The sequence below is a fragment of the Cyanistes caeruleus genome, chromosome 3 (genome assembly GCF_971803275.1).
Source record: "Cyanistes caeruleus chromosome 3, bCyaCae1.hap1.1, whole genome shotgun sequence".
NCBI classification, from domain to species: Eukaryota; Metazoa; Chordata; class Aves; order Passeriformes; family Paridae; genus Cyanistes; species Cyanistes caeruleus.
This window is the reverse complement of record NC_141703.1, coordinates 62273604-62297819: the sequence shown is the minus strand read 5'-3', so window position 1 is coordinate 62297819 and position 24216 is coordinate 62273604. Positions and strand designations below refer to the sequence as shown.

Genomic DNA, 24216 nt, shown 5'->3' with positions numbered 1-24216 from the left:
CTGCGGCCCAATCACGTCATAGGGCAGGCGCGTTCGGGCGTGCCGGGGTCATGGACCCGGTACCCGGCTTCGATACCCGTGCCAGGTACGGCCGCCTCGGGCAGCCATTTCCCGAGGGCTTTCACTATGGGAAAGGCGCTATCCTGCATCCCTGCCTAGCCCCGCGTTCACTTTTCACAGAACGATAGAGCTGCTGTCTAACCTAAACCTCCCTGGTTAGAGCTCCTGTCACTTGTTGCCAGGGAGAAGGTCTCGACCCCGCCCTGGCTACGCCTTCGTTTCAGGCAGTTCCATAGAGGGGTAGGGTCACCCGTGAGCCTCCTTTTCTCCGGACTAAACAGCCCCATCTCCCTCAGCAGCTCCGCACAGCAGCTGTGCTCCTGACCTTTCCCCAGCTCTGGAACAGCTCCAGCACCTCCACGTCCTTCCTGATTTTAGGGGCCCAAAAACTGAACACAGGATTTGAGGTGTGGCCTCACCAGGGTCAAGTAGAGTGGGACAATCCCTGCCCTGCTCCTGCTGGCCACGCTATTGCTGACACAGGCCAGGATGCCATTTGCCTTCTTGCCCACCTGGGCACAGCTGGCTCTTGTTCAGCCGCTAAGGACCAGCACACCCAGGTTGTTTTCTGCCGGGCATCTTCCCAGCCACTCTGCCCCCAGCCTGGGGTTGTGACCCAAGTGCAGGACCTGTCATTTGGCTTTGTTGAACGTCCCCCAGCGAGCTCACCAGCCACATTGACCGGTGTTATAATGAGCTATGTAAGAGTTTGCTTTTGCTACTATATATTTGCTTTTGCAAATTATTATAAATTGAAACTGTTTTAATTATATAATGCAAATTTTAGTTGCTTTTGTGGACAGCTGGATTGTTGTTTTGAGTGTCAGTTCCTGACAAGAGGCCCCCTGTTCTGTGGTTTCAGCAGGCAACAGCTACTGATAATCGAAGGGTCGGTGGCGAGGGTCCTCATCACCTCTGTTCCTTAAATGTTATCTGACCATGCAGATAGTTTTGGCTATTTCCATTATTGTAAGTTAACCACAAGTACTTTAAATAATTTTATTTTTTCGTAAAAGCGACTAAAGGGAAGAAAACGAGAAAGGAAACAGAAAGTGAAAAGGGAAAAGAACAGTGCTGGAGTGCAGGGCTTGCACCACTTTCAATCCTGCAGCTATTCTACAAATCCATTTGAGTTATTTTCATTATTGTCAGTTACAAAAATAAAACATTAGTTATTATTTCACAACTATAGCTACTTCTGCAAAAGTTAACATTATAATGCACAATGCATAGCATCCACTTTAATATTTGTGAAAGCCGAAGCTATAATGTGTTCATCACACTGTCCACAAACTAAAATATCATCCATAAATGATGTTCTAAGGATGCAAGCTACACAGGGGCCAGGGCATCAAGAAGCTAACAAATTATACTATATCAAAAGCAGTTAAAAGTGATTATAAAATGTACAATATTAAAATCGTTGTGATTAATAATAATTTGCAAAAGCCAGTACATAATAGCGAAAGCAAACAACTACACAGCTATTTGTAACAATAAGATATGGCTGGTCTTGTGTATAACCAAGATAGCACAGGCAGAGAACAAGGTACCATAAAAGGAAAAATACCAAGTCTAAAGGGCATCAGAAGACCACCCTGGACTGCCTCCTTGATGGACTCTTGGACTCTGTAAATGTGGATTTATGCAATGCTGTAACAATCTGAGGTGGAGTTGTGGTAAACAGACTCCGAGGAGTCAGCAGAGCCATTTGGGGAAGTAATGCAACTGCAACAGTATAAAGGAATGCTTGCTAGAGAGGTGTGTGTGTGCATCCAGTGCTGTTCCTTTTGTTTCATTGATCTTATTATCCCTTATTAGCCTCTTAAAATTTTCAGGAGTGGGCTTAGTTTCTCACAACAGGCATAATCTGGCTCATCAGGAGGCCACACCAAATACAACATGGAGCTTTTAAGATCAGCTACCTTTACCACCTATGTAAGAGATGCTTTCGGGGTGGTGGACAGTCTGGGACACGGCAGAGACCTCTATAGTCGAGTTAGATGTTAGTAGTTTATTTCAGGGCGTGGGAGAGAGAGAGAGCCTGCTACGAGCCAGCAGATAGAGCTCAAAGCAGGCTCGGAGAGACCAATACAAAAGGGGGTAAAATATGAATACATGAGTTCAAGACTTAAGATTGCTAAGAAAGAGGGTAACAGAACAGAAGTGAGAGAGCCAGGAAAAAGAGGTGAAAGAGAGAAGCAAGAGGAAACAGGAGAAACAAGAGCGTAGAAAAAGTGAGCCAAGAGCAAGCAAGAGAGCGTAGCAAGAGAGACAACTCTCTTTTACAATTACTTATATAATCTATACATTTGAATATTCTATTCTTTTACTAACCAATCTTTCCAAGTATACTAATACAGTTACATTTGTGTGCAACGTATAGAAATTGCTGCTTTTGCATATTTTTGGTTATCTCAGGGTCCTTCAGACCTTTCCTTATTAAGGCTGGGGAGAGGGGTCTTAGCTTGGTTTTACTGGGGGAAAGAATGTGTTCTGGCATACCAGCCCGGTTTCTTTGAATTATTCAAATTGTGCTTTCATTTGTATTTCTTCCTTAGCCTTTCTGGCTAAAGAGTCGTATTTATAATTTTTTTCTAATTCTACCTTCCCAACAAGCTAGATCAGCTTTGGCTTTTCAGTCCTGCTGGTTTCCCAGCTGGAATGCTTTGCACCTGCCCAGATGCAGCATAGCAGAGCTAAGAACAACCCCTGTGTCCAGGCTTGGAATTCGATTACATCTGTTAGCCAAATGGTGCTACACAATTCCAATTCCCAGGTCTATTACCTAGATGATACTCAAACATGATTCAAGCACACACAGATGCATAAATCTTGAACTAGTAAAATCTTCCTAACAGAAGTCTGTTCTTCAACAGAGGAAAAAATTCTCTGTGGAGGAAAATCAAGTCCAAAACCCTTGTGAGCTCTTCCTTCAACCTGTTGCACTATTAAGTTCAGTGAAATACAAAGAGCTGGAAATTAATGCTCAGTGATTTTCTGTCCCAGAAAAAAAAAAAAAATAAAATCAGTTAATATGCTCCAGTCTAGTTTCTTTTATACTTAAGCTATAAGTGATCTTCAGCTGTCTTTGCATTTGTATGCTTATATCTTGGGCACTAATATTAATTTCCATGGAGCCCTTATACATCCTTAGATCCCTACTGTCCCTCCATAGGGATCATCTTGCCCACTTTAAGAGCTCACATCTCAGTGCAACTAATTCCCATCAGGCCTAATAAATCACATCCCTTCATTTATGATGCCCCTGAGAGGCTGATGAGAAGTCCCAAATGTGTCATTCCACAAGTGCTTTTGAATACTTGGAATATCTTCACCTGTTTTTCCATCAGTGCTTATGGCTCAGTGCTTCTACACACTGCTCTGCTAAAGCATGGGTGATGCAAGGGGCTGTGCTCAGAAATGTCCTCTCCTGTGAGCTCTGACAAGCACAGGAACGGTCAGCAGAGCAGCGAGAGAGCTCAGGTGAGTACTCCTGTGATCATTTCCTGCAGAGGACACTTGCAGGACACTCTCAGCAGAACTTGTCCTAATAATACTACAGAAGCAGGCAGAAATCACACCTTGTAAGGTGATTTTGCTCATGGACAGGTTATGATCTCTGGCCTGGAGGAGGAAAATGAAGAAGCAACAGCCTGGAGACAGACCTGATAAACCCAGCTAGCCAAAAAGCCCTGTCTCATACACATCTATGCCCACAGCAGGCTCTCCCAGAGTTGCAGAGCAAGTAATTGCTGCCTCTTGAAACATCAGGTCTGTTCTCCTGCATTAAGAAACCAGGCTTTTCCTCACCAGCCCAGTATCATTAATTTCTACCACTGATCTGGAATATATAATCAACAGCAGTAAAATGTAACTTCTTTTCCCCCCACTCCTGATGCTTTAAAAACAATCCCCTCTTCTTTCCACATTCAAGTCAAGCATAGACACAGATGTTTTCTACATTTTCATTTGTTTAAAAGGCTAATTCCACTCCTGGGTTTTCCATGGGTTTGTCATACACTTTGGCATGTCTCTGGTTAATACTGAAAGATGTTCCCCCCAGGCATATTCATCCTGAGTAGAGACAAATCTTCAATGAAGCAAAAAGCAACTGGGCTGAGTGCTAACACAGAGGACAGACACAGTGACAAAGGGGCTGATCAGTGCAAGAGTGGGTGGCTCTGACTTTCTGAGGAGGTACTGCACCAACATTGGGGTAACCCCACTCTTCTGCATTTGTCTCTGGAGATGGGTGGTGAAAGCCCACACAAACCCAGAGTGTGATGACTGGGATGAAAGCTAAGGAGAGGTTTGCTTGATGGATATGTCAAACTCTCAAGAGCTGTGGGAGAGAGGATCTGGTTTCACTGTAAGCAGAATGGTTCACAGGTCTGTTTTCTCTGTTAAAGGTCTACTTTTAACACACTGAAACTCCTCATGCATGCTGGAACTTGAGAAATTCAAGAGCATCCTGTGTTGCAATACAACCCCCCATGATTTTTAAGCTTGAAGCATCCAAAACAAACTAAAAAAGAAAACCACTTAGGGCCACAGATGCTATGTTTGTCCACAGTTACAGAGCACAGATACAACCCAATTAAAACAGAACCCTAAGCTATGTGTGCATAAGACATCCATTGCCTCTTGGCCTCAGGGCTGAGAACTGGTTCATTTTGCAGTATAGGCTTGGACATAATCAGGCCAAGACCTTCATTTGTTCCAACCATTTCTCTGAAAACCCCCACAGGAGCAGGGTGACATGGTGAGCACCAAGGCATGCGGACTTGGAATCTGGGATACCAACCAACCATGCAATCAACACATGAATAGTGGGTGGTAGTTCCAAGACTAATTTATCAAGGAACAAAGAAAGGTGCAGGTTCAAGACTCTCATGTTTACCTTCTCCAACAAAGGTAATTTGACTTCAAGCCAACCATTTTATTCCATAAATGACAGCCTGAGCGAGTGGGTTTTCTTAGCTCTCATGCTAATCAGCTGGCTGTATGGCAGTGATCTCCCCATGAGCTGGGATGCTGTAAATGTTACTCCTCAAGGCTGAGAGACCCCTGATCAACTGAAGGTCTCTGATAAGTGACTGATATCACACAGAGCCTTGTATTACAGGGCCACTAGATTTTGTATTGGTAACTTTAAATCATTATCATATCCTCTGCAGTAACAGTAAACTTTGCTGTCAAACTATGTTAAGTCTTACTTTTACAACATTTTTAATAAAACCACTTGTTTTGAAACCTTTGGGAGTGGTTCTTCAAATGTCTAAATTGCTCATCTGCAACACCTCCTTGCTTGCCCAAGGCTCCAACATATTCAAAAGCCACACCCTGCACACCCATCCCTTGTTCCATTTCAGAGCCACCTCCTGCACTGCACTCTGTCTCCTAATGTAGCTTGTTGCTGTCTTACCAACAAACCATGTGGTAAGCAATTCTGTGGCCCATCTGTCCCATACACAATATGGCACTGAGATGAGGTACGCTGGATTTCTCAAGGATTTCTCTGTGTGTCACAGATGTGGAAAGGGGTGCAATCCAAAAAACCCAGTCATTCCTCTCCTGCTGCAGCAGGACTTGTTTAGCTCATTTTGTAGCACAAACACAGCTCTGTAGAACTGTTTAATTCTGCCTCTGTTCAGGACTATCTGCCCCACCGGATCCAACAGGCTTAGTGTTAGGGTCAGAAGCACAGAAAATAGGCCCTTATCTGTGGTGCCTGGCTCTGACACCCAAGACAGCACTGAGTTTAGTCTAAAACCATGGAGACAGCTTTTAAAGTTAAGTAGAGAAACTGGTGATGTGTGTAACTTACACAGAGTTTTCTTAAGTCACTGGGTAAGAAAGTTAGAGTTTAGGGTTTAAGCTATATTAGAAAACAAGACAATATGGAACACTTAGGGCATTGTCCCTTTCTCCTTCTTCCTTCTTCATCATCATCTTTTTCTAAGGGTTTTTGGGTAATAATGAGTGTTTGGACAAAGAAATCTGCAGTGCAGCACACAAGTGTCAGGTGATTGGGTCACTAAGAAAAATAATTTACTTGGCATTTGATTATTGGACAAAAAGACATATAAAAGACCTTAGAAAGATTCTTTGCTCTCCATTTTGCACCTCTCTATCTTAATGTATGTAGCTTCTTGTACTCTGTATGTATGTAATATAGATAAGGAAAGAATAAACAACTAAGCCCAAACACAAGAAAACAGTCTCTTGTTAATCTCGGTCCTGGGGAAAAAGAATCCAGCCACCAATGTCGTGACCTGACATCTTAGGTGTCTTTTAACAACTCCTAGAGCCCAGACAGGCAGTTCTGCATTCATAATGAGTTTCAGAAACCTGAGTTTTGCTAACTCAGCACTGTGGAGGGACACAGAAAGCACCGAGGAACTGTTTCTCTCATCGTGCCTCTGCTGCAGATGGCAAGGAGCAGGAATTCTTCCAGTACACTATGAACTTTGCTTGTGGATTAGAAGCAGGGAGGAGGAAGACCAGGAGAACAGAAATTATCTAGGAAAGGCTTGATGCCTCTTCTTAGGACAAACAGTTCTAATTTTGTAAACTACAGAAGTGATATTTAAATGTAAATTTAAAAAATCATTGGGTGAAAGGCATTTTAGTTGAATGCAATTAGCACCATGGAGTTGAGGGCTGTTCGCTGAGTAGTCATCCCTTCCAGCATATAAATCCCCAGGTACAAGGCGTGTTGACAGTAGGAAAGCTTTTCCTATAAGGTTTTTTTCCTGCACTTCTGAACTCCACAGTGACAGGAAATCTCTGTCTCTGGCATGCTTCCAGCTTCATAACCATAATCCCACGTGAGTTCGGTTCCAGCTTTCACATGTCTAAGAAATAAAACACTCAGTCAATTTGCTTGAACTAAGTGAAACAGTACTGTGCTAATAATTTGTCACCAACAACACACATGCAAACCCAAAAATTGCATGGGGCAGGGAGCATTACACAGGCAGCTTGTTGGGAGAGAAACAAGGGAAACAAAGAGTCACTGGCACACTCGTGCTGCTTTGCCTATGGAAATTGTTATCGAGATTGCAAATCGGGCTGGAATCTAAACAATGTGCTCTAACTTAAGTGGGAAATTCTAGGAAACAAAAATGAAACAAAGAAACCCCACCAAGCCAAAGCAAACCAAACAAAAGACCAAAAACAAAACAACAAACAAACAAAAATTGCCAAAACAGGAACTCAAAAAAAACCACCAAAACAGAACCCCAAAACAAAAAAAAAGAAGAAAAGGAAAACCACATAAGTGATACATCTAAATGAATAACACAGTTTTGTTGTTTTTACTATGTACAGTGCATCACTGAAGTTTGAACAGATTTTTAGATATGCTGTTGAAGACTAGTCTTCAGTCAGAGACTGGCTACCTTTTAATGCAATTGCACTATGTAAACAAAGCCCAAAACTCAGAATTAAACACATGCTCCTTATGAACCAGCTGCTCTGGTAGTACAATAGAAGAAATGTCCAAGGTAGGAAATTCATTGTCCAAAATGAATGCCAAACTAAATACCTGAGACTATGATGCTGAGGGACAACTGATGGAAAATGTAATAAAATATGAATATTGTGATGAAGACAGTAATTCTCTGATGTTTCTCACTGGATATGGTATAGAGGACATCCAGTGAATTCACAGGCAGCTAACTAACAACAAAAAATGAGGACTTTTCATACAGCACATAACTGCAGCCTGGACTTGCTGACTTGAGATTTTCTAGAGACCAGACATGTAAAACAAATAAAAAGGTGACTGGGCAAGTTCATGGAAAGCACACAACTAAGCTCAATTATCCAGATGAAGTCCTTAATTTAGAAAAGTTGTAAAAGGGTGTTGCCCAAACAATGGAAGGATGAGCCAGTGAGGAGAACTCTCCTTCAATCATCTTCTTCCCTAAACATCTTTGCTGGTCACTATTATCTCTCTCCAGTGGCCTCAGTCCCCACTACACTTCTTTACTGAGTAACATAAGTCTAAGCAAGGAAGACTCTACCTAAAATAAAATCTTTTTTTGGACATATTTCAAAACATTGTCTTCACAGTTCTTGGAGACCTCCCAGTGCAATCCACAGTATCTGTGTCAGTATGGAGCAGAGCTGCAAGGCTCCACAGAAGATCAGTGTTCCCTGGAACTGGTCTATCAGCACAAAGTCTCTCCTCTATGTTCTGTTCTCACCTAGTACTACTGCTGGTATGTGTATCAGCTAACTTCATTCATGCAATTCATCTTTCCCCTCCTGGGTTGAGTTGCTGCCATATTGTGTCTTGCTGGCACCAGCTGTCTACCTCTCTTTCTGTTAGACACTAGGGAAATATCTGCATCTTTTACTTTCAGAACAAATTTTCCCCTCTGAATATCCCATTGTCACATCCCCAGGACATGCTGGGTTACACAAAGTCCTGCTTGTCTTGATAGCTGTGAGGAAAAGGACCGAAGCCAGCTTGTTTGGCCCACAGTGTCTCAGCCTTTATATCCTGTGGGGTTCAATCCTGCTCTATAGGACAGAGATCTGGTGGCCATTCATTGAGACACAACAGTGGGATGAGTGAATCTTGGCTTTCCAAATCATCGTGCTGAGTGAAACTTATTTCTCCACTGAAGAAGATTATCACTGAAGTGGACACATCAAAATTAACCTTCCCTACTTTACATTCCAGTGCAAAACTGAAGCAAAACTCATTAGTGATAACCAATGAGTTGTATTTCTTCTGTCTTTAGTGCACAATAAGAAGTCACCTATAAGAAGGTAGTTTTGTGCTTTTATGATCTAAGCATCTGCCTCACCCCTCAGTGTAATTATTTCCTAATAACTAAGCACCGTTTCTTTCCTCCTAGTACCTTGAATGAACAATATTAAGCTTCCAGAAATTCACCTGTTTGTGAAGAATGCCACCCATGGAAAACTTCTGTTGTGAGTTTCTACAAACACACTTTGTGCAAAGAGATTTGGGCAGCAGCTGTGCTGTAAAACAGAAAATCTGAATTAGAAACAGTCCAGCACCACATCATTGCCTGAAAAAATATTTTGTGCCAGATATCTGTCACCAGTAAAGGTAGTTTCTTTCTTCCCTTCTCCAGTCCACATGGAAAATTTATCATCCAATGCCATTGCCAGGGCAGCAGTGCAAGGGAGCAAGCAATGGATAACATGACTGTGTGTTGGCCAAGTACAGGATATGAAAGGTCACTCAGGTGCATGTAGGAACATGTGTATGCTCACAGGAACAGAAGGAAGGTTTCTGTAAGATGCACTACTAATATTAACACCATATTACCTCTGCAAGGAAGAACAGCTTCAACATATGCAAGAGCTTTGCTGTAAGACATATTCATGCCAATGAAGAGAAATAAACTATTTGTAGAGTATCTGCAGATGTGTCTATGAACCATTTGTTTTAGCTGGAGGTACTTGGTAATTAATTGCTATTTATTTCTTGGCAAAAATAAATAAGTCAAAATCGAGAGACTTAGTTAGCAAACATGTACACTATGACACACCACTTTCTGAAACTATGACTGAACAGCAGGGAAGTTTTATACAACAACACAACACATGTCCTAAACCAACACAAACTAGAATTTACAATGGCTGGGGAACAAAGCAAACAAAGCTGGGAGAAGGCATATGGTTCAATAAAACGTGCTATTTAGTCTCTGAACCTCTAAAAAAAGCCATCACAAAAAATGTATCATTCATTACTGGGAATATTTCTCTCAGGAACCCAGTGGTGCCAAAAACTACAGCTGGTACATAGCATTATCAGCTTATGGAGGCATGAACAGCCAGCCTACTGTCTACCTACTGTCCTGACACCTGTGGTGGCAGGGAGCACCACACGTGCCTCTCTTGTCATGTGCCTACCACCCACACTGTTTATGTGAAAAAACTTTCTAGTTTAAGCTTAAATAAGTAAATGATGTATTTGCGGAGACAGCAAAGAGAACCCATGCAACTTAGTACTTACATTTAGAAAACGACCCACATTTCCTTCTTTTGTGGCATCCAGTACATAAATATTTCCTTCATTATCATTCTTGGGAAGCATCCCATCACCATCAGACTCCTCACAAAGTGCATCTTGTTTTGGCTGCCTGCTATTTCCTTTGCAGTCAGCTTTTAGGGGTGCATTATTGGATGGCCTCACAATACATGTGTCATCCAGCACACTGGACTTGCGACAATGAACACTCTGCAGTGACAGACTCTTTCTTTTGCATCCTGCACTCTGTACACCAGCAGAGTCAGTCTGTCCAACTTCCATCAGATGTTCTTCCTTCTGCTTCTGCGTGGATTCTGTCAATGGACATGTACGTTATTTCTCAACACCAGTTTAAGGCCAAAGCCTTTCCCTTGATTTGCCCTGAACTCTTAGCCACCCACTTTTCCCATGTCTTCCTTGCTAGCTACAAATCTGTAACACAACTTTTCCATGTCTCTTATCAATCCTCCCACAAATTACTGTTTCCTACTGTGATGCCTAAAGCATTAGCCCAAGGTGCCTCTGAATGACCTAGTGTCTCACTCTTCTCAAATCCCACTCCAGACTGATTTCTCCCACACAGCATTTTTGATCATTCTCCACCTTAATTCCCAAGAGAATCACAAACTGTAATTAAGACAGAAACAAAGATGTGTGTGCAAACAGCATCAGTTTCACACTGCCTCTCGAACTTGAGGTCCCCCCACTCCAGTATTAAATCCTGTTCAACTTTTGTTGTCTGGAACAGGTACTGGGTGTGACACAGCAAGATCTGCAAGACTGACTTTCCACAACTGCATAGTATTTGAGAAGCTGCTGGCTGGACAGTTCACCATGTCTCAACATCTACGGACAACACAATTCTACTCTAAGAACTGGCCTGCCCACACTGTCTACATTAAAGTGTATCACCTGATGGGACACAACTGTACAAAGCATGCAGTACATAGCGCTCTGTAAACCTACTTTCTTTTCCTTTCTTGGTTCCACTCATTAGTTTTGTTTTGCTTGACTGATGAATCTGAGAACAATCATCTTCATCTGAGCTGACACTGTGCACCTGTGAATCAAATGAAAAGGCTGTGATGTGTTGTTGCTGCATGCAACTCTGGGCCAAAGAGGGCACAGCAAGAACACCAAGGCTGAAGTTTCAAAGCTACTGTCATGCATAGCTGGCTGAATTTGAAAACCTAATACATTTACTGAAATTCAACATTTATCTTAATTTCAAATTATCCTTCATAATAACCAGGAAAGAGTTCCCCAATCAATAAGACATGCAAGAAAGTGCTTAAGTCTCAACAATTTCACTAGAATTGTAAGTTGCTGAGCCAAATCCCAAAGATGCTTTTTACACAGTTTCAATGAAATGAACAGATGTGGCAAAATTTTTCTCTCCCATCACAAAAAGGCAATTAGTTACTGGGCCTCTAGAATGGACAGCACAGCAAAATGTTTGCATGAAAATTCCATGTGCATTTCTTAAGGGTAATGAATCCAGTAAAACCTACAGCATAAGTTTACACCAGTTTTCCTCTGCACATGTTTGCAGGCACACTCATGAAAGGTCAGGAGTCACATTCAGGTCAGTTCTCCCAGCTCTGCCACTGTATGAGAAAACTGCATAGACATCCTGAGATGCCTTTTTCTCCCCACTATACCATTCTTTGGGGAGACATCACAAAAATATTATCACTCTGACCCCCTAACCCTGTACACAAGGGGTGTAGGGGGAGAATAATTACTTCAGGCTCTTGAGGAGTATAAGTGAAGGGTAGAGAAGGGGAGACAGTGAGAGTAGATAGTGCTGGTCTGGGGGAACATACTGAAGGACTGATAATGGAGAGGGGATGGTGTGCACCTTCCAGCATGACAGCCTAGCTCACAATGTGACACAATCTCATGAAGAAAGGTTATTAAAACTATCTAAACATACAAGATGAAAATGTCAAAATTAACATACATATTCAGAACAGTGAAATATGAATATGTTGAAGCCACTAATTACCATTTTTAGCTGGTGATTGTGAAAAACAAGTGTTCTTGTTCCAGGACCTCCCACAGTTGCATTACTTGAGTTCTTTAGATGAACCCTATAAAGAAAGGTTGAAAGGAAATGATAAAAGACAAACAGACCCATAAGGAACTCTCACAACACACATTTCTCTAACAGTCTCTAGTCTCTTCTCTAGAAGGAACAACAGCAGAGCCTGCAGTCTGCCCTCACCCCATGCTCTGTGGGTATTTTGTTTTTAATTGAGAACATAGGTTAGGTTCTCTATAGTATTTGTAAGAAGGTAGTTGCTCAAACTTTTTTGAGAGATCAGCAGCTGCTTTTACTTTAATTACTCATTTTCCAGTTTTCGTTCTGAGAATCAAACTGTTGCTTTACTATTATTATATCAGATTATCTCAAAAGAGAGCACCTACAGAGTTCTGCCTTTTCCTGCTACTACTTCCAACAGTTTTGACAGTACAGCTTTCAACTAGGAAAACATATTCACTGCAAAAGTGAGGTGTTGCCAGACTCTTAACAAGAGAGGTTAAGGTTTCTGGCAAGAAAGGTTATGTTACAAATAACATAAGGTTTAGAGACTGGGAGCAAAGGGCAGAACAGCTGGTGGCTGTGGTATCATCAAACCCTTCAGTGTCATCGAGTATCTTTAAACAATCTATCTCAAGAGTATTTTATTATTTCTTTCAAATTAGCATTACCATGAACCTGAACAGATCAAGTACACCTAAGAGATGAACTGAATTTCTAAAAAATGCCAAGTGGTACACATAAGAAAAATTAATATAGAGGGAAAACTCTATCTCACTAGAAGAAATAATTAGGAATTTAATAAGAAGTTCATATAGAAAAAAAACACCACCCCCATATGAGGACATACATTAAGTTATACAACAAAATTTCTAGATTAGCAGAATGTTAGTTTTGTTATGCTTAAGCTTACTTTGCTAAACTTACAGGCTTGATTTATTTTCATTATCCACAGTCTGAGACAAAGATTCCTGATTCTCAAGAATGTCATTTTTGTCAGTCTGCACTAGTTCAACCACTGAGTCTGAACGATCAATGTCAAGTTTTCTTTTTCTGGAAGAAAAGTCATGGCCTCTGTCATTCACTGCACTTTTCTCCTTCAGCTCTTGCTCAGCATCTCCCAATACTTCAGCTCTGCTCATTAATCTGCCTGAAAGAAAAAGTAAAGTTTTCTTGTTTTTTTTGGGTTTTTTTTTTTAAATGCTTGTTTGCTGAGTCTCACTGTCACAGGTCAAACTTACATTAACAAATACAAGAGCATTACTTGGGAAAGCAAAATATGAATGCTGTCTATAATTCTACAATGTCAATATAGGCTGAAGTACAAACTGAATTAGACAAGGGTATGTAGTGATAAGACAAAGGACAATGGCTTTAAACTGAAAGAGAGCACATCTAGATTAGGTATTAGTATCACTCCTTCACTGTGAATGTGAGGCACTGGCATAAGTTGCCCAGAGCGGCTGTGAAAGCAGCATCTCTGGAAGCGTTCAAGGTCACTTTGGGTGGGGTCCTGAGCCACCTGGTCTAGTGAAAAGTGTCCCTGCCCATGGTGAGGATGCAACTAGATGTTTTTTAAGGTCCAGCCCAAACCATTCTACGATTTAATAATTTTTACTGAAGGAAAATTAGCCCTGGCATAGGATGCAGACTTGTGAGGCAAAAAAATTAGCAGTCTGAGATAGGTTTTGCTGCATATTATTTTGTTTGTCTGTCACCATCTCATAGCAGAGCTCTTCAAAGTCCTTCTTTCCATTTGATCATATTGCAGGTTAAGATTCCATTGATACACTTCTCTTCCAGCCCTGCATTTCCCTGTTCTCAAAAATATCCAGGGCATGCACCATAGGAGAGGGAGAATTATGCTACATGTCTTCACAGGTCCCCTCCTGCTACCTGAGTAAGTACAAACAAATGTCCCCTTGTCGATGTCATCCAGGCAGCGGACACCCCAGCCCTTCTTCTCTGTGTTGAACACTTGCAGCCTGACTTGAATGCCATGCTGTACAACTCTGTTCTGACACATCAGCTTGTCACACCTGCACAATACGCTACACTCATAAATCCTGTCAAGAGGAAGAAAAACAAAGCACAACATAAATGGATGCATTACCATAACCAAGTTCCTATTATTAGTTCCCCTTCTAAGCATCAACAAGGCAGTACACTGAAATATAAAGACTGTGGCTAAAACTGGTTGTGCAGCAATGCTCTGAAGCTTGTGACTTTCTTGACTGCTGATTCATTAACTTTAAGAGTCTGTCTGCCAGATTTTGGCATAAGTACACAAGAAAAACAAATGCCATATTTTTGTTTAATAGGACTAAATCACACAGAAACAGAAATCCCTATGAAGCATCTAATTCTATACTGGAACAGATTTTCCAAGACAACCTATGCCTGGACTTCACTGTAGCTGTCACGAATTTCAGGATTTACTGAAGCATTTCCAAAAGGACTCATAATTGTGTTTTATTTTGCATCTGTTTCTGGGCTCTCTGACAACTTTAATTCTGCATGTCAGCCGAAAACTAGCATCATACAGAGGACTGGATGGGGCTCCTCAAGTCTGTAGTTCAAGCCCTTGGCTATTGCAGAAAGCTACCTTGCATAATTCCTCTCCTAGACACCTGGAGTAACTGGCATCTTCTCCAGACCACCTATTAATCCACAGGAGCTAAATAAGAGAAAGGGGAAAAGGAAAGAAAAGGAAGCATTGAATGGCTTTGGAGATTCTTGGAAGAGTCACCCATAACTAAGCCTGGCAAAAGCAGCTGGCTGATGTGTCTTTAAAGCTCTGGTAACTTCTCTTGGACCTTGACCTAAGCTGTGAAAACTGTAGGATCTGCAATACAGAAGGTTTTTTTTTTCCTCCTATTACTCAAGTCACATTAATTATTTATCATCCTGATCTGTCACTGAAATTATGACAAAAATTGAAGGTTTCAGTAGTACAAAAACTCCAGTTATTTTAATCCTGTGGCACTTAGACTGAACTATTAAATGCTGTTTTATTTGTATGCTGTTATTTTACTCCTGCAGTCTTTCTTACCCACTAGGAACAGGTCCCTCCAGTCTTTTGTAACGGTATCCATGGGATCTTTTACTACTTGGTGACAGAGGAATTTTACTACAGCCCCTTGCTGTTAGCTGTAGACATGCACATTTGGACCTAAAAATAAGAGTAAAACATCTCAGAATGGATTTGAAGCAGCATAAATCAATCATAAATCTAGGTAATTTGAAATGCACTTGACTTGACACACACACTTCCATGTATACACCTGTATTCCCCCTCCCTGCTCCTTTTACTCCACAAGGCTGTTTCAGGTACCTTTTTCCTTAGTCTCTTGTCTGGTTACATGTGCTTTACAATAACCATGTTCTCTCCACCCCAATTCCATTCTTCTGCCAAGCCCCTTAAATGGCACATGCAAACAGCTGAAGTACAACAGAAACTTATTAGAAGCAGGGCACTGTCACATGGATCAAATGAATAAAAATCACCTTTCTGGCACAGCATCCCAGCCTGTTTGCCACTATTCGGTTATCTTCCTCCCTCCTTAGCCCCCATGAAGTGAAGAATTTTACACTGTAGAAAATTCAAGCAACAGTGCTTGTCTTCACCATTGTATGTCACAAAAACTTCAAAGAGTCACAGCAATTGTGCAAATCCTAAACCCCAAAACTGCACAGCAAAAGCATCTCACTTCTTGTGGGACTTCAGCGCATAGAAGTGGCATGCTGTGTGCTTGCTCTTTCCCACCACTCAGCTGAAACTAAATTACTAACATTAAGCTTCATTACACCAGGTTGTCATTTCAAGCTTTTTCTGGGTCATAAGCAACTATGTTGCACAGCAGCATGTGCAATGGCCCTTGCTGTCAATAATACAAGATGGATGGAACGCCAAATAACGCCTACAGACAGAGATTAGACAAACACCCTACAAGGAAGTAGACAAAAATACCACCAAACTTGCATATGGTAACTGTGGCAGGTTCCCACACAGTTCAGAGTTATTGGGATTTAGAAAAGATGACAATGAGCAAGAGTATTGGAACTGCTCAGACCACAAAGGTATTCTGTAACCACTGAGTTTTGTAGTTTCTGTTTAGACAAGGGGAAGGACGACATGTAGAGGTTGGGATGTTTCTTCATCTGCCCTCAGTAACCCTCTAAATTCCAAATTATCTGTTCCCTCAAGGCTGTCCCACCCAATCTTTAGGATGCCATTTTACAGTAGGAACTGCAGCAGAAATTGTCATGCAGGATCCTTCCCTGCCTGCCATGAAAATAAGCCTGCCTCTGCTGGCACAAGACTCCCTTCCCTACTCTTTTTCCAAAGCCAAGATATCTGCTTGTCAGCTCCACCTGGAGAAGAAGCACTGCCAGTTTGGGAAGCAAGAAAAAGGAGCACAATAATCCTACTGTTGATCACTTCTTTCCCTACAACAGAGGGTGGACCAATAGAGGCACCCAAGTTCTGGAGAAAAGAAAGACACAATGGTGTCAGTCAACACAAAGCATGGCACAAGATAGTGCTGGTCCTGTTTGGTACTGTGCCTTCACACCCCACCACCCTGCTGTTGAGGCACCCTCAACACTGTCACTGGCCTGAGATGAGATCTTTCTACCTACCTATCAATGCAGCCATCTGTGCAGTCACAGGAATCAACAAACAGGCTGGAGAAATTGTTGAGATAATATCCACGAGGCCATGACGACTTCCGATACTTGAAATAAGGCAATCTTGCATGGTCGAGACTGTTATAGAAGGAGACAGGCACAGACTCTGCTCCATTGCTAATATCGAACTCAAACACGAGGGGCTCGGGATTCATGGTGTTCCTGCCCAACAGCACATATGTGTTGAAGGAGAAGTGATCAACAAATAAGAAATTGCACTCTGTTTCAAACAAGTAATTTCGTACATCTCGAAAGCTTCTCAGACTCCGACCGCAAGGAGCTTTGTAGTTCACATCCAGTGGCTTCGAAAGGCAGTCTGCTTTTGCATGGCGTCTTTGAAAGTCAAACAGGATTGGGATCTTCAGAGGATTTTCACCCTTGTAGGAGCCTGCTGCTCTACTGGCAAGACATGCACTAGAGCACTTGTGGTTCTGATATTGCACATTTAAAGACAAACATTGAATTTTGCTAGATGCTTCTTTACTCTCTGAGCAGGTTCTTTCCATGTCTTCTTTTTCACTATTTGAAGCAAAGGAGGAAAATAAAGAAAGAAGAGCAGCATCTCAGACAACCAGTGTGGTGTTCAGTTTTTTAGCAGTTCAATATTTTTAGCCCCATTGCTAGAAGGCCCAAGCTTTCACATGGTGTAATTGTCCTAATATATAAAGACATATTCAGTTGTATAAAAGAAAAAGTTCTGCCCAGAACTTACATACTAAAACACAGAAAGGACATTTAAAAAAAAAGGAATGATGTATTTATCCCATCTTTCAAAAAAGTACCTGAGGCTAAATTCTAAACACAGAGAGACTGTTTACACACCTGACTATCTGCACAGTAAGGAAAGCCTGAGAACTGATGCTTAAGTCCTAACCCTGGTAACACTCATAAACCTTTACTCACAACCTAATGCCCTATTCTGCAACGTTCTTGCGTGAGAAATTAGACAAGTCTATCCAAAACCTCAGGTTTTCCACATAGATTAAGTTAAAAAGATTTTCACTTTGAAAACCCGCAGGATTCAAACAGTGTTTAAAACACTGACTTTAGAAATACAAATCTGAGAACTCTCTCAACTGCAGTAAAGAATATGTCAAATAAAGAACTGAAGGCACTGACCTGTCAGAAGCTTCTACAGCGTCTGCAGCATTGACATCTGGAAGAAGAGGCTGCAGGTTGGGTTTGGTTTCCTGTGTACCATCTCCATTCAACTCATCGCTTACTGAAAAAAATTGAATGCAAGCAAAAGCTTCATCAATCCAGATTTCAATTTATGATTGAATTTACTTTAGTTACTAAAGAGATAATTAACAAGACACATTACAAACAAGGCATTGCTATGAACTACAGCTAACAAAAGCTTGTTAGCAGGCATCCTACTGAAAAGCCTTCCATGTGGTTTTCAAAGTGACCACAAAGAAAATGCTCATTAAACACATTTACAGATTTCCCTTCATTCTGAGAGATAAAACGATGCCAAGCTATTACAGCTAGTGGAGCCATGTACAGAATACCTGCTCACAGACAGCTTGGGTTCATAAGGGCTTACTAGTTCAAACTCTCTTTCTGTGGTACGAGTATTATACACAAAAACCACAAAAATACAAACCCAGCTGAGAGTTCACAGTATTTGAGGAAATTAATAATTAGGTTTTCCTCAGTGTAATGCTAATGGCCTTCTCAGAACTATTTTATTGATTTCAAAGAAGGGAATTGAGCTTCCGGTGAGTAAAACAAGACAAATTACATCCACATACCAAACAAACACAATGGAAATGCACATACCATCTGCCAAGGTTAAGAGATCACCTAGATTGGCCTCATTCACAAGTGCCCAAGCCTGCCAGCATTCTAGGCAAAAAAACCAAACCAGATACTAAGTTTAATTTAAGTAATGACATAGGTAAAACAAAGTGTTAAGTCCACATACATCCTCCACATACACTTGCTTCTTCTCACTGCACTCACCTAGAACATCGAAACACTGATACTGCTAGAAACAACACACACAGACTTTAGCAGACACATCTAGGAATTACAAAATTGTTACAGCTCATAGTAGTAGTTGTGAGCTGGCAGTGAATATCCATCAGCTTTTGGAAAGCTGATAGAATGTTTCCTAACACACAAACTGGTGGCCTACAGTTGCAGTAATATATATAAAGACAATTAATGTAAGCTTCTACCTTGGTCATCAGCCTGATCATCTTCAGGCTAGGAAGGGCGGGAACTTGGCAGACCAAATTAAGGCTACTTCTAAACTGGTGGAAATGGCCTTCAGATAGAAGAAAGCAAGAGACCTGTTCTGTCTCAACCTCTTACCCCATGCAGTAAATTTTACAACAGAGAGGCAGACAACTCTCAGCAAAATCCACGTTAATATTTTAGCTTGAAACCTTTACAGAACAAAGCATAGAAAAATTCAAATTGAACTTTATCACAGATTCACTGCATCATCTGGGGATTCAAGTTCACCTTTTATCTCTGCACTGCTTTGACATTTTGTCGTAACAGCCAAGATGTGGGAGCTCAAGAACACAAAAAATTGCACTTCCAGTTTAGAGGAAATGTATTATATATATAATGCAGAGTGTGTGGCTACAGATTAGGTCAAAAGCATCTTACACCACTGTACATTTTCTTGCACAAAAAACCCCAATAAGATCCATAGATTACATTTATATGGGTGACTTAAGAAAAAGAAGCAATTTTACTCAATTAATAAACCAGTAAAAGGAAATCTGTATACTGCTCCAAGGTTATCAGAATAACAATTTTAATGTATTTTGATGTAGACACAGGAAGCTTATTTCCTTGAAAATCAGGAACAATCTGAAATTGCATCAGTGTCACATTTTTCTACTATTTTTTCAAGTTATAATGGTGTCTCTGACAAAAAATAATACTGAGATTATTCTTATCCCACCCCAAAACCACTCAATTCACTAAGATCAGCTTGAAAGGCTAAAACTTCTGATGATAAATTAAACACAAGGTACTGCAGATATTTCTTTACTTCTCAAAAATGAATATTTCATTTCCGTGTACTTAAGAGCCATGCATTGTTTGAAAAAGTATTCAGGCAAAACAAGAAAACAGCCACTTGTACCTGAAATTACTTTTCTTTTTTAAAAAAGTAAAGATTTTTTTTAAGTGCTTAAAACCACCAACAGCTAAGTTATTAAAATTCACAGATATCTGGATTATGGCAGATATCACAGACCTACACAATGCAGGCCACAGCTACTCTGCAGTCCAGTTTAACCACTACAAGGATTACAAACCTTGGTTTGTTGCAGTTCCATTCTTGATCTTTTCCTTCAGCACCGACAGCACATTTTGCACTTGCTCAAATATGACATCTACTCTTCTACCTCCCAGCTGTGTCCAAAATGTCTTCACATCACCTGAAATGCAAATTACCATTTACAGCTCCTGAGAAGTCTGAAAACATACCTAACTCCTAGTGGACTATTCAAAGGCTCCCACTCATTTAACTCGGAGGCACTTCTGAAAAACAATCAGTACAGCAGGATGCATTATACCTCCAGAAGTCTATTCCTAAACTTAATCAGAAAAGTGCCACAGAAGTCAAGTGATGAACTGGAGTGGCTTCCAATTGTGCACGATGCTCCTTCAAGAAACACTTTAAACAAGTCACAAAGGGAGCTGTGGAAGTCTTTCTTCAAATAACAACAAATGAGTCCCACTAAAAATTAATCATTGAAACTCACAAAAGTGAAACGGGAGAATACTTTCAACTGAATAAACTGCATATTTTACTCGATAAAAGATACTGGGATTTTTTTTTTTTTAATAGCTGTAACCTCTCTTAGCTGCACAGCTTGTCTATCCTTTCCCATCATTAGTTTTGGTATGTTTAGTAGGGGAAAAAACATTCAAAATATTTTCAGATAAAAGCAGTTTGATGAATTTTGTTCAACAAGGGGTATCACTTGAAATAATTAACACACCCCATACATCATGCCTCCTTCCTCCACTAGAAATATTTATAAAGGACATTTTGTTTAAATAAATGTTTTTAAGCTACTGGTTTAGAACTTCTCCTCTTCCAAAGGTATGTACCTTCAAGGTGCTATGCCCATTCATGAAGGCTCTTGCTAAAACTTTAGCTGTGCATCTTTGTCAAGGACTGTGAAAAGGAAATATGTTTCAGCATGTCAAAAAATGATGGCAGAACAAAGAACAAGCTCTTTCTCAGTTAATGTTGCTCTTCTTCAATGACCAAGCACAAAAACATAAGCAAATCTGTTTTCCTACTCCATTTCTAGAGGTGGAGTCCACTGTCACCACACTAGGTTTACATTCCACTTTCAGACAGCAAATCTCTGTTGGCAAAAGTGCTGGGGTGACACCTTCCCAGCAGTCAAGAAATACTGCATTCTTGTAAGGCTCATAAAAAAAAATTCCTTAATTTTTTGACTTAGTAGAGAATGAGTTCTGTTGCTCAGGGTATCAGAAGCCCAATGATGCTATGGCAGGCTCTCAAAAGCACCATGACAGCAGTCAAAGAGGTACCAATCTATTGTCACCACAACCCCTGCTGCTCATGACACCAGCAGCTAAAGGCATAATACTTAATATCAACAGGCAATGATGAAAGTACTTTGTCTTGTGAAATAGTTTGATTTGGCACCAACTCTCAACAAAACTTAATGATCTCTTATATCCACAGAATTTTTTTTAAACATGTGGAAAGGGTAAAGTCCAGTTACAGAAAAAGTCACAATTTTTGGGAACCTACACTTCTGGTCCAAGGGACATCACCTGCCCTGAGCCATTCCCACCCTTTTGCTGTTCATGACAGCATCACAAATTTAAAATAACAAAAAGTGTATTTAATATTTGTGTTTAAAATAAAATTTAAAAAATACATTAAATTAAAAATATGCATTTAAATATTCTAGTAATAAGTTTCTCCACTGCTGATTAAAACCGCTGTCCTTCTTCATTATGTGTTCCCAGGTGTTTCCATACATTTACTAAATCTGGATAAATAAATAAATAAAATCTGGATAGTACTGGTGGATGGATTACTTCAGAGGATGGATGACAGAACAGTTTCTTGTTTCTGGGTCCTCAGCTATAATAATGCATAGGCCGTAGGGAAATAAAACACACATTGGAAATGCCTCCCCAATTCTCATGTGGGAGTGCCCCAAAAATTCCAGCAGCAAAAGCTTTGTTTTGCATGGAGAAGCAAAGATCGCATTTGAAGTTGATAGTATAATATTCATTTCAAAAAAGACAGATGTCCACACCACTGATCTCTCCAGTGCTAACGCTGCTATCACCAATCACAGCCAGAAGGACAGGGAATCAGGAGACACTGGTTACCTCTACCTTGTCAGCATTCAAAACCATCTCTCCAGCTGATGGATCAGGGTGTGCACTGGCATCTGGCTGCAGGGATTTTCTTTTTCCTTTACAGAATCCTTGTTATCATGTATCTCTTTTTTCCCAGCATTGTGCAGGGGAATGATGCTAGAGCAAGATACAAGCAGCCAAGGTCAGGGCTACTTACTCCGGCTACCAGATAAACGACCTGAGTGCATGTTTCCTTTAGTGCTGCTGACAAACCTCTCACATCACAAAAGGCAAAGCTATTGTCTTCCAGTTGTAATTTTCATATCGGAAGCAGTGCCAAATATACTCTCTTTTCCTCTTTCCCTCCATAAATCCAAATTATACTACCTTCAGTGCTCTCCTCCCTGGGACTGGTAAGGTTCTCCTCTTCAAAGAAGTCACACAGCACTGCAAGAGGTGCAGAATGGACAAGTAAGAGATCAGGTGAGAAATTTAAAATAGTTGTAGCTACTCAGCTTTTCAAAATTTATACAAGTAAATACTACAGCAGGTATCAGGAGGAGCACTGTGTGAGAATATGTTGTGTTGAAATAGTCATTCCTCTTTCAGTCACCCCACACCTCTTCAAGATCTAGCTGAGGAACACTCAAGCAAGCAAGGTGAGGAGATTTTTTTACTTAGGTAATTTCTTACTGTCCTACAAGCATGAAGCTGTCACAAGGTGATCCAAACTTTCCAGCACATTCAGATGAGTCTACACAAACCCCCCTGCCCATTAACTCACTGATTTCCTTTTTTTTCATTTTCTTAAATTGATGTGCTCACTGTAACAGTACTATAACTAAATTAATTTATTTGGGGGGAAAAAAGAAAGCTTTTTTAAGGTTAATAAATTACTGAATCTGTTTCTTGACAAATACAAGAGACCTCTCACTGCAAGAATACTAAGGAGAAGTAAGACAGCACTTTTCAACCACACTGAAGATTCCAAATTTTTATCTCCATGAATCACGGAATCAAATAGGTCGCAAAAGACCTCTGAGATCATCCAGTCCAACCTATGACCGAACTCCAGGATGCCAACTAGACCACGGCACTGAATGCCGCATCTAGCCTCTCCTTGAACACCTGCAGGGACAGCGACTCCACCACCTCCGTGGGCAGCCCATGACACAGACAACGTAAAGCATGCCTTGTTTACGTTAGCTACTTCATCTTTTCTATACTGTGACTGAAAAAATAAATCAACCCCAAGCCTTTCCATTCAGTCTGGATACTTCATTTAGTTGAACGGGAAGATAGGTTAAGACAGTCGACTCCTAAAAATCTGACAAGACTAATGGATGCCCAAAACATGCATATATATATATATATATATATATATATATATATATGATTTTTTGAAGGCTTACTTCTTTTCTCTTCCATCCTCCGGGGATGTCGGAGACCTGTCACCCGCGCTGGGGTGGCGCCGAGCCCAGCTCAGGTCGGGGTCTCGCTGCGCTCCGGCACGGCCGCAGGGCCCGCGCCGAGGGCCGGCGGGCAGGGGCCGGGGTGCCTGTCGGGCTGGGAGGCTGGCATGGGGGTGCCTGCGGTCAGGGGTCCGGCCCCAGGTCACTCCCGCACCCCTCGGAGCCTCGCTCCGGCCCCTGCCGGCTTCTTCTCCTGCTTCTTCCTCCCTCTTCCTCCTCCTCCAACGCTGCACCTGCGCTGCCGACCGCCAGGGGGCGCAATCCCGCCGGGGAGCGTGAGCTACTGGATGCGGGCGACGTGAGGAGGGCGGGGCAGAGCGCGCCCCTCCTTTCCCTCCTCTTTCCATTGGCTGTGGCGGCAGGAGAGACGGGGGCATCAGCCAATGGGAGAGCAGGGGGGGCGGGGCGGCGCTGCGGCGGAGAGGCGGAGCAGGCGGGGCGGGGGCGCAGCCGAGGGACTGGAGGTGCGTTCGCCATCTTGGAGGGGGCGGGTCGAGGGGGGGGCGGGCTGTGGCCGGGGCTGTGGGGGCGGCGGCGCCATCTTGGGGCCGGGAGGAGAGCGGGGCGATGGGAGGGGTGGGCCCGCTGGTCTGGGCGGGCGG

General features: G+C 41.7%; 2 protein-coding genes and 1 long non-coding RNA gene across 10 annotated transcripts in view; 2 read left to right on the top strand and 1 right to left on the bottom strand.

Moving 5' to 3' along the window:
* Positions 1 to 4: 4 nt before the first annotated feature.
* Positions 5 to 17382, top strand: LOC147654184 (uncharacterized). The gene is made up of 3 exons (XR_015284607.1): positions 5 to 85; positions 13897 to 14025; positions 14447 to 17382. It is a non-coding gene; the product is annotated as an uncharacterized LOC147654184 (long non-coding RNA).
* Positions 6085 to 24108, bottom strand: SETDB2 (SET domain bifurcated histone lysine methyltransferase 2). 2 transcript variants are annotated; one of them, XM_086881315.1, is made up of 14 exons: positions 23555 to 24108; positions 22530 to 22589; positions 20099 to 20221; positions 18600 to 18665; positions 17934 to 18036; positions 16767 to 17333; positions 15178 to 15297; positions 14022 to 14191; positions 13053 to 13275; positions 12090 to 12174; positions 11048 to 11141; positions 10067 to 10395; positions 8975 to 9063; positions 6085 to 6920 (listed from the first exon to the last, which is right to left on the bottom strand). In XM_086881315.1, exons 1-14 carry the CDS (start codon positions 23568 to 23570, stop codon positions 6803 to 6805), a joined length of 2163 nt encoding a protein of 720 aa, XP_086737441.1. In that variant the 5' UTR covers positions 23571 to 24108; the 3' UTR covers positions 6085 to 6802. The 2 variants fall into 2 exon arrangements, with proteins under 2 accessions (XP_086737441.1, XP_086737442.1); XM_086881316.1 differs by lacking the exon at positions 8975 to 9063 and having other exon boundaries at positions 6629 to 6920; positions 23555 to 23944.
* The window catches only part of CAB39L (calcium binding protein 39 like), a 61159-nt gene continuing 60941 nt past the window's right edge, over positions 23999 to 24216 (top strand). For 5 of the 7 annotated variants that reach the window (XM_086881337.1, XM_086881336.1, XM_086881330.1 and 2 more), the window contains exon 1: positions 24006 to 24078. The gene's annotated coding sequence lies outside the window, so the exon portion shown is untranslated. Of the gene's footprint in view, positions 24079 to 24216 lie in introns of all 7 variants that reach the window. The other 2 variants (XM_086881333.1, XM_086881331.1) reach the window with 2 other exon arrangements.

Excerpts from the sequence above, each read along its gene's own strand:
- SETDB2 (XM_086881315.1), bottom strand. Across the intron at positions 11,142-12,089 it reads ACAATCACCAGCTAAAAATG|GTGCACAGTGTCAGCTCAGA; the intron begins GTAATTAGTGGC and ends TTTGATTCACAG. Across the intron at positions 6,921-8,974 it reads GTGGCATTCTTCACAAACAG|ACATGTGAAAGCTGGAACCG; the intron begins GTGAATTTCTGG and ends TTTATTTCTTAG.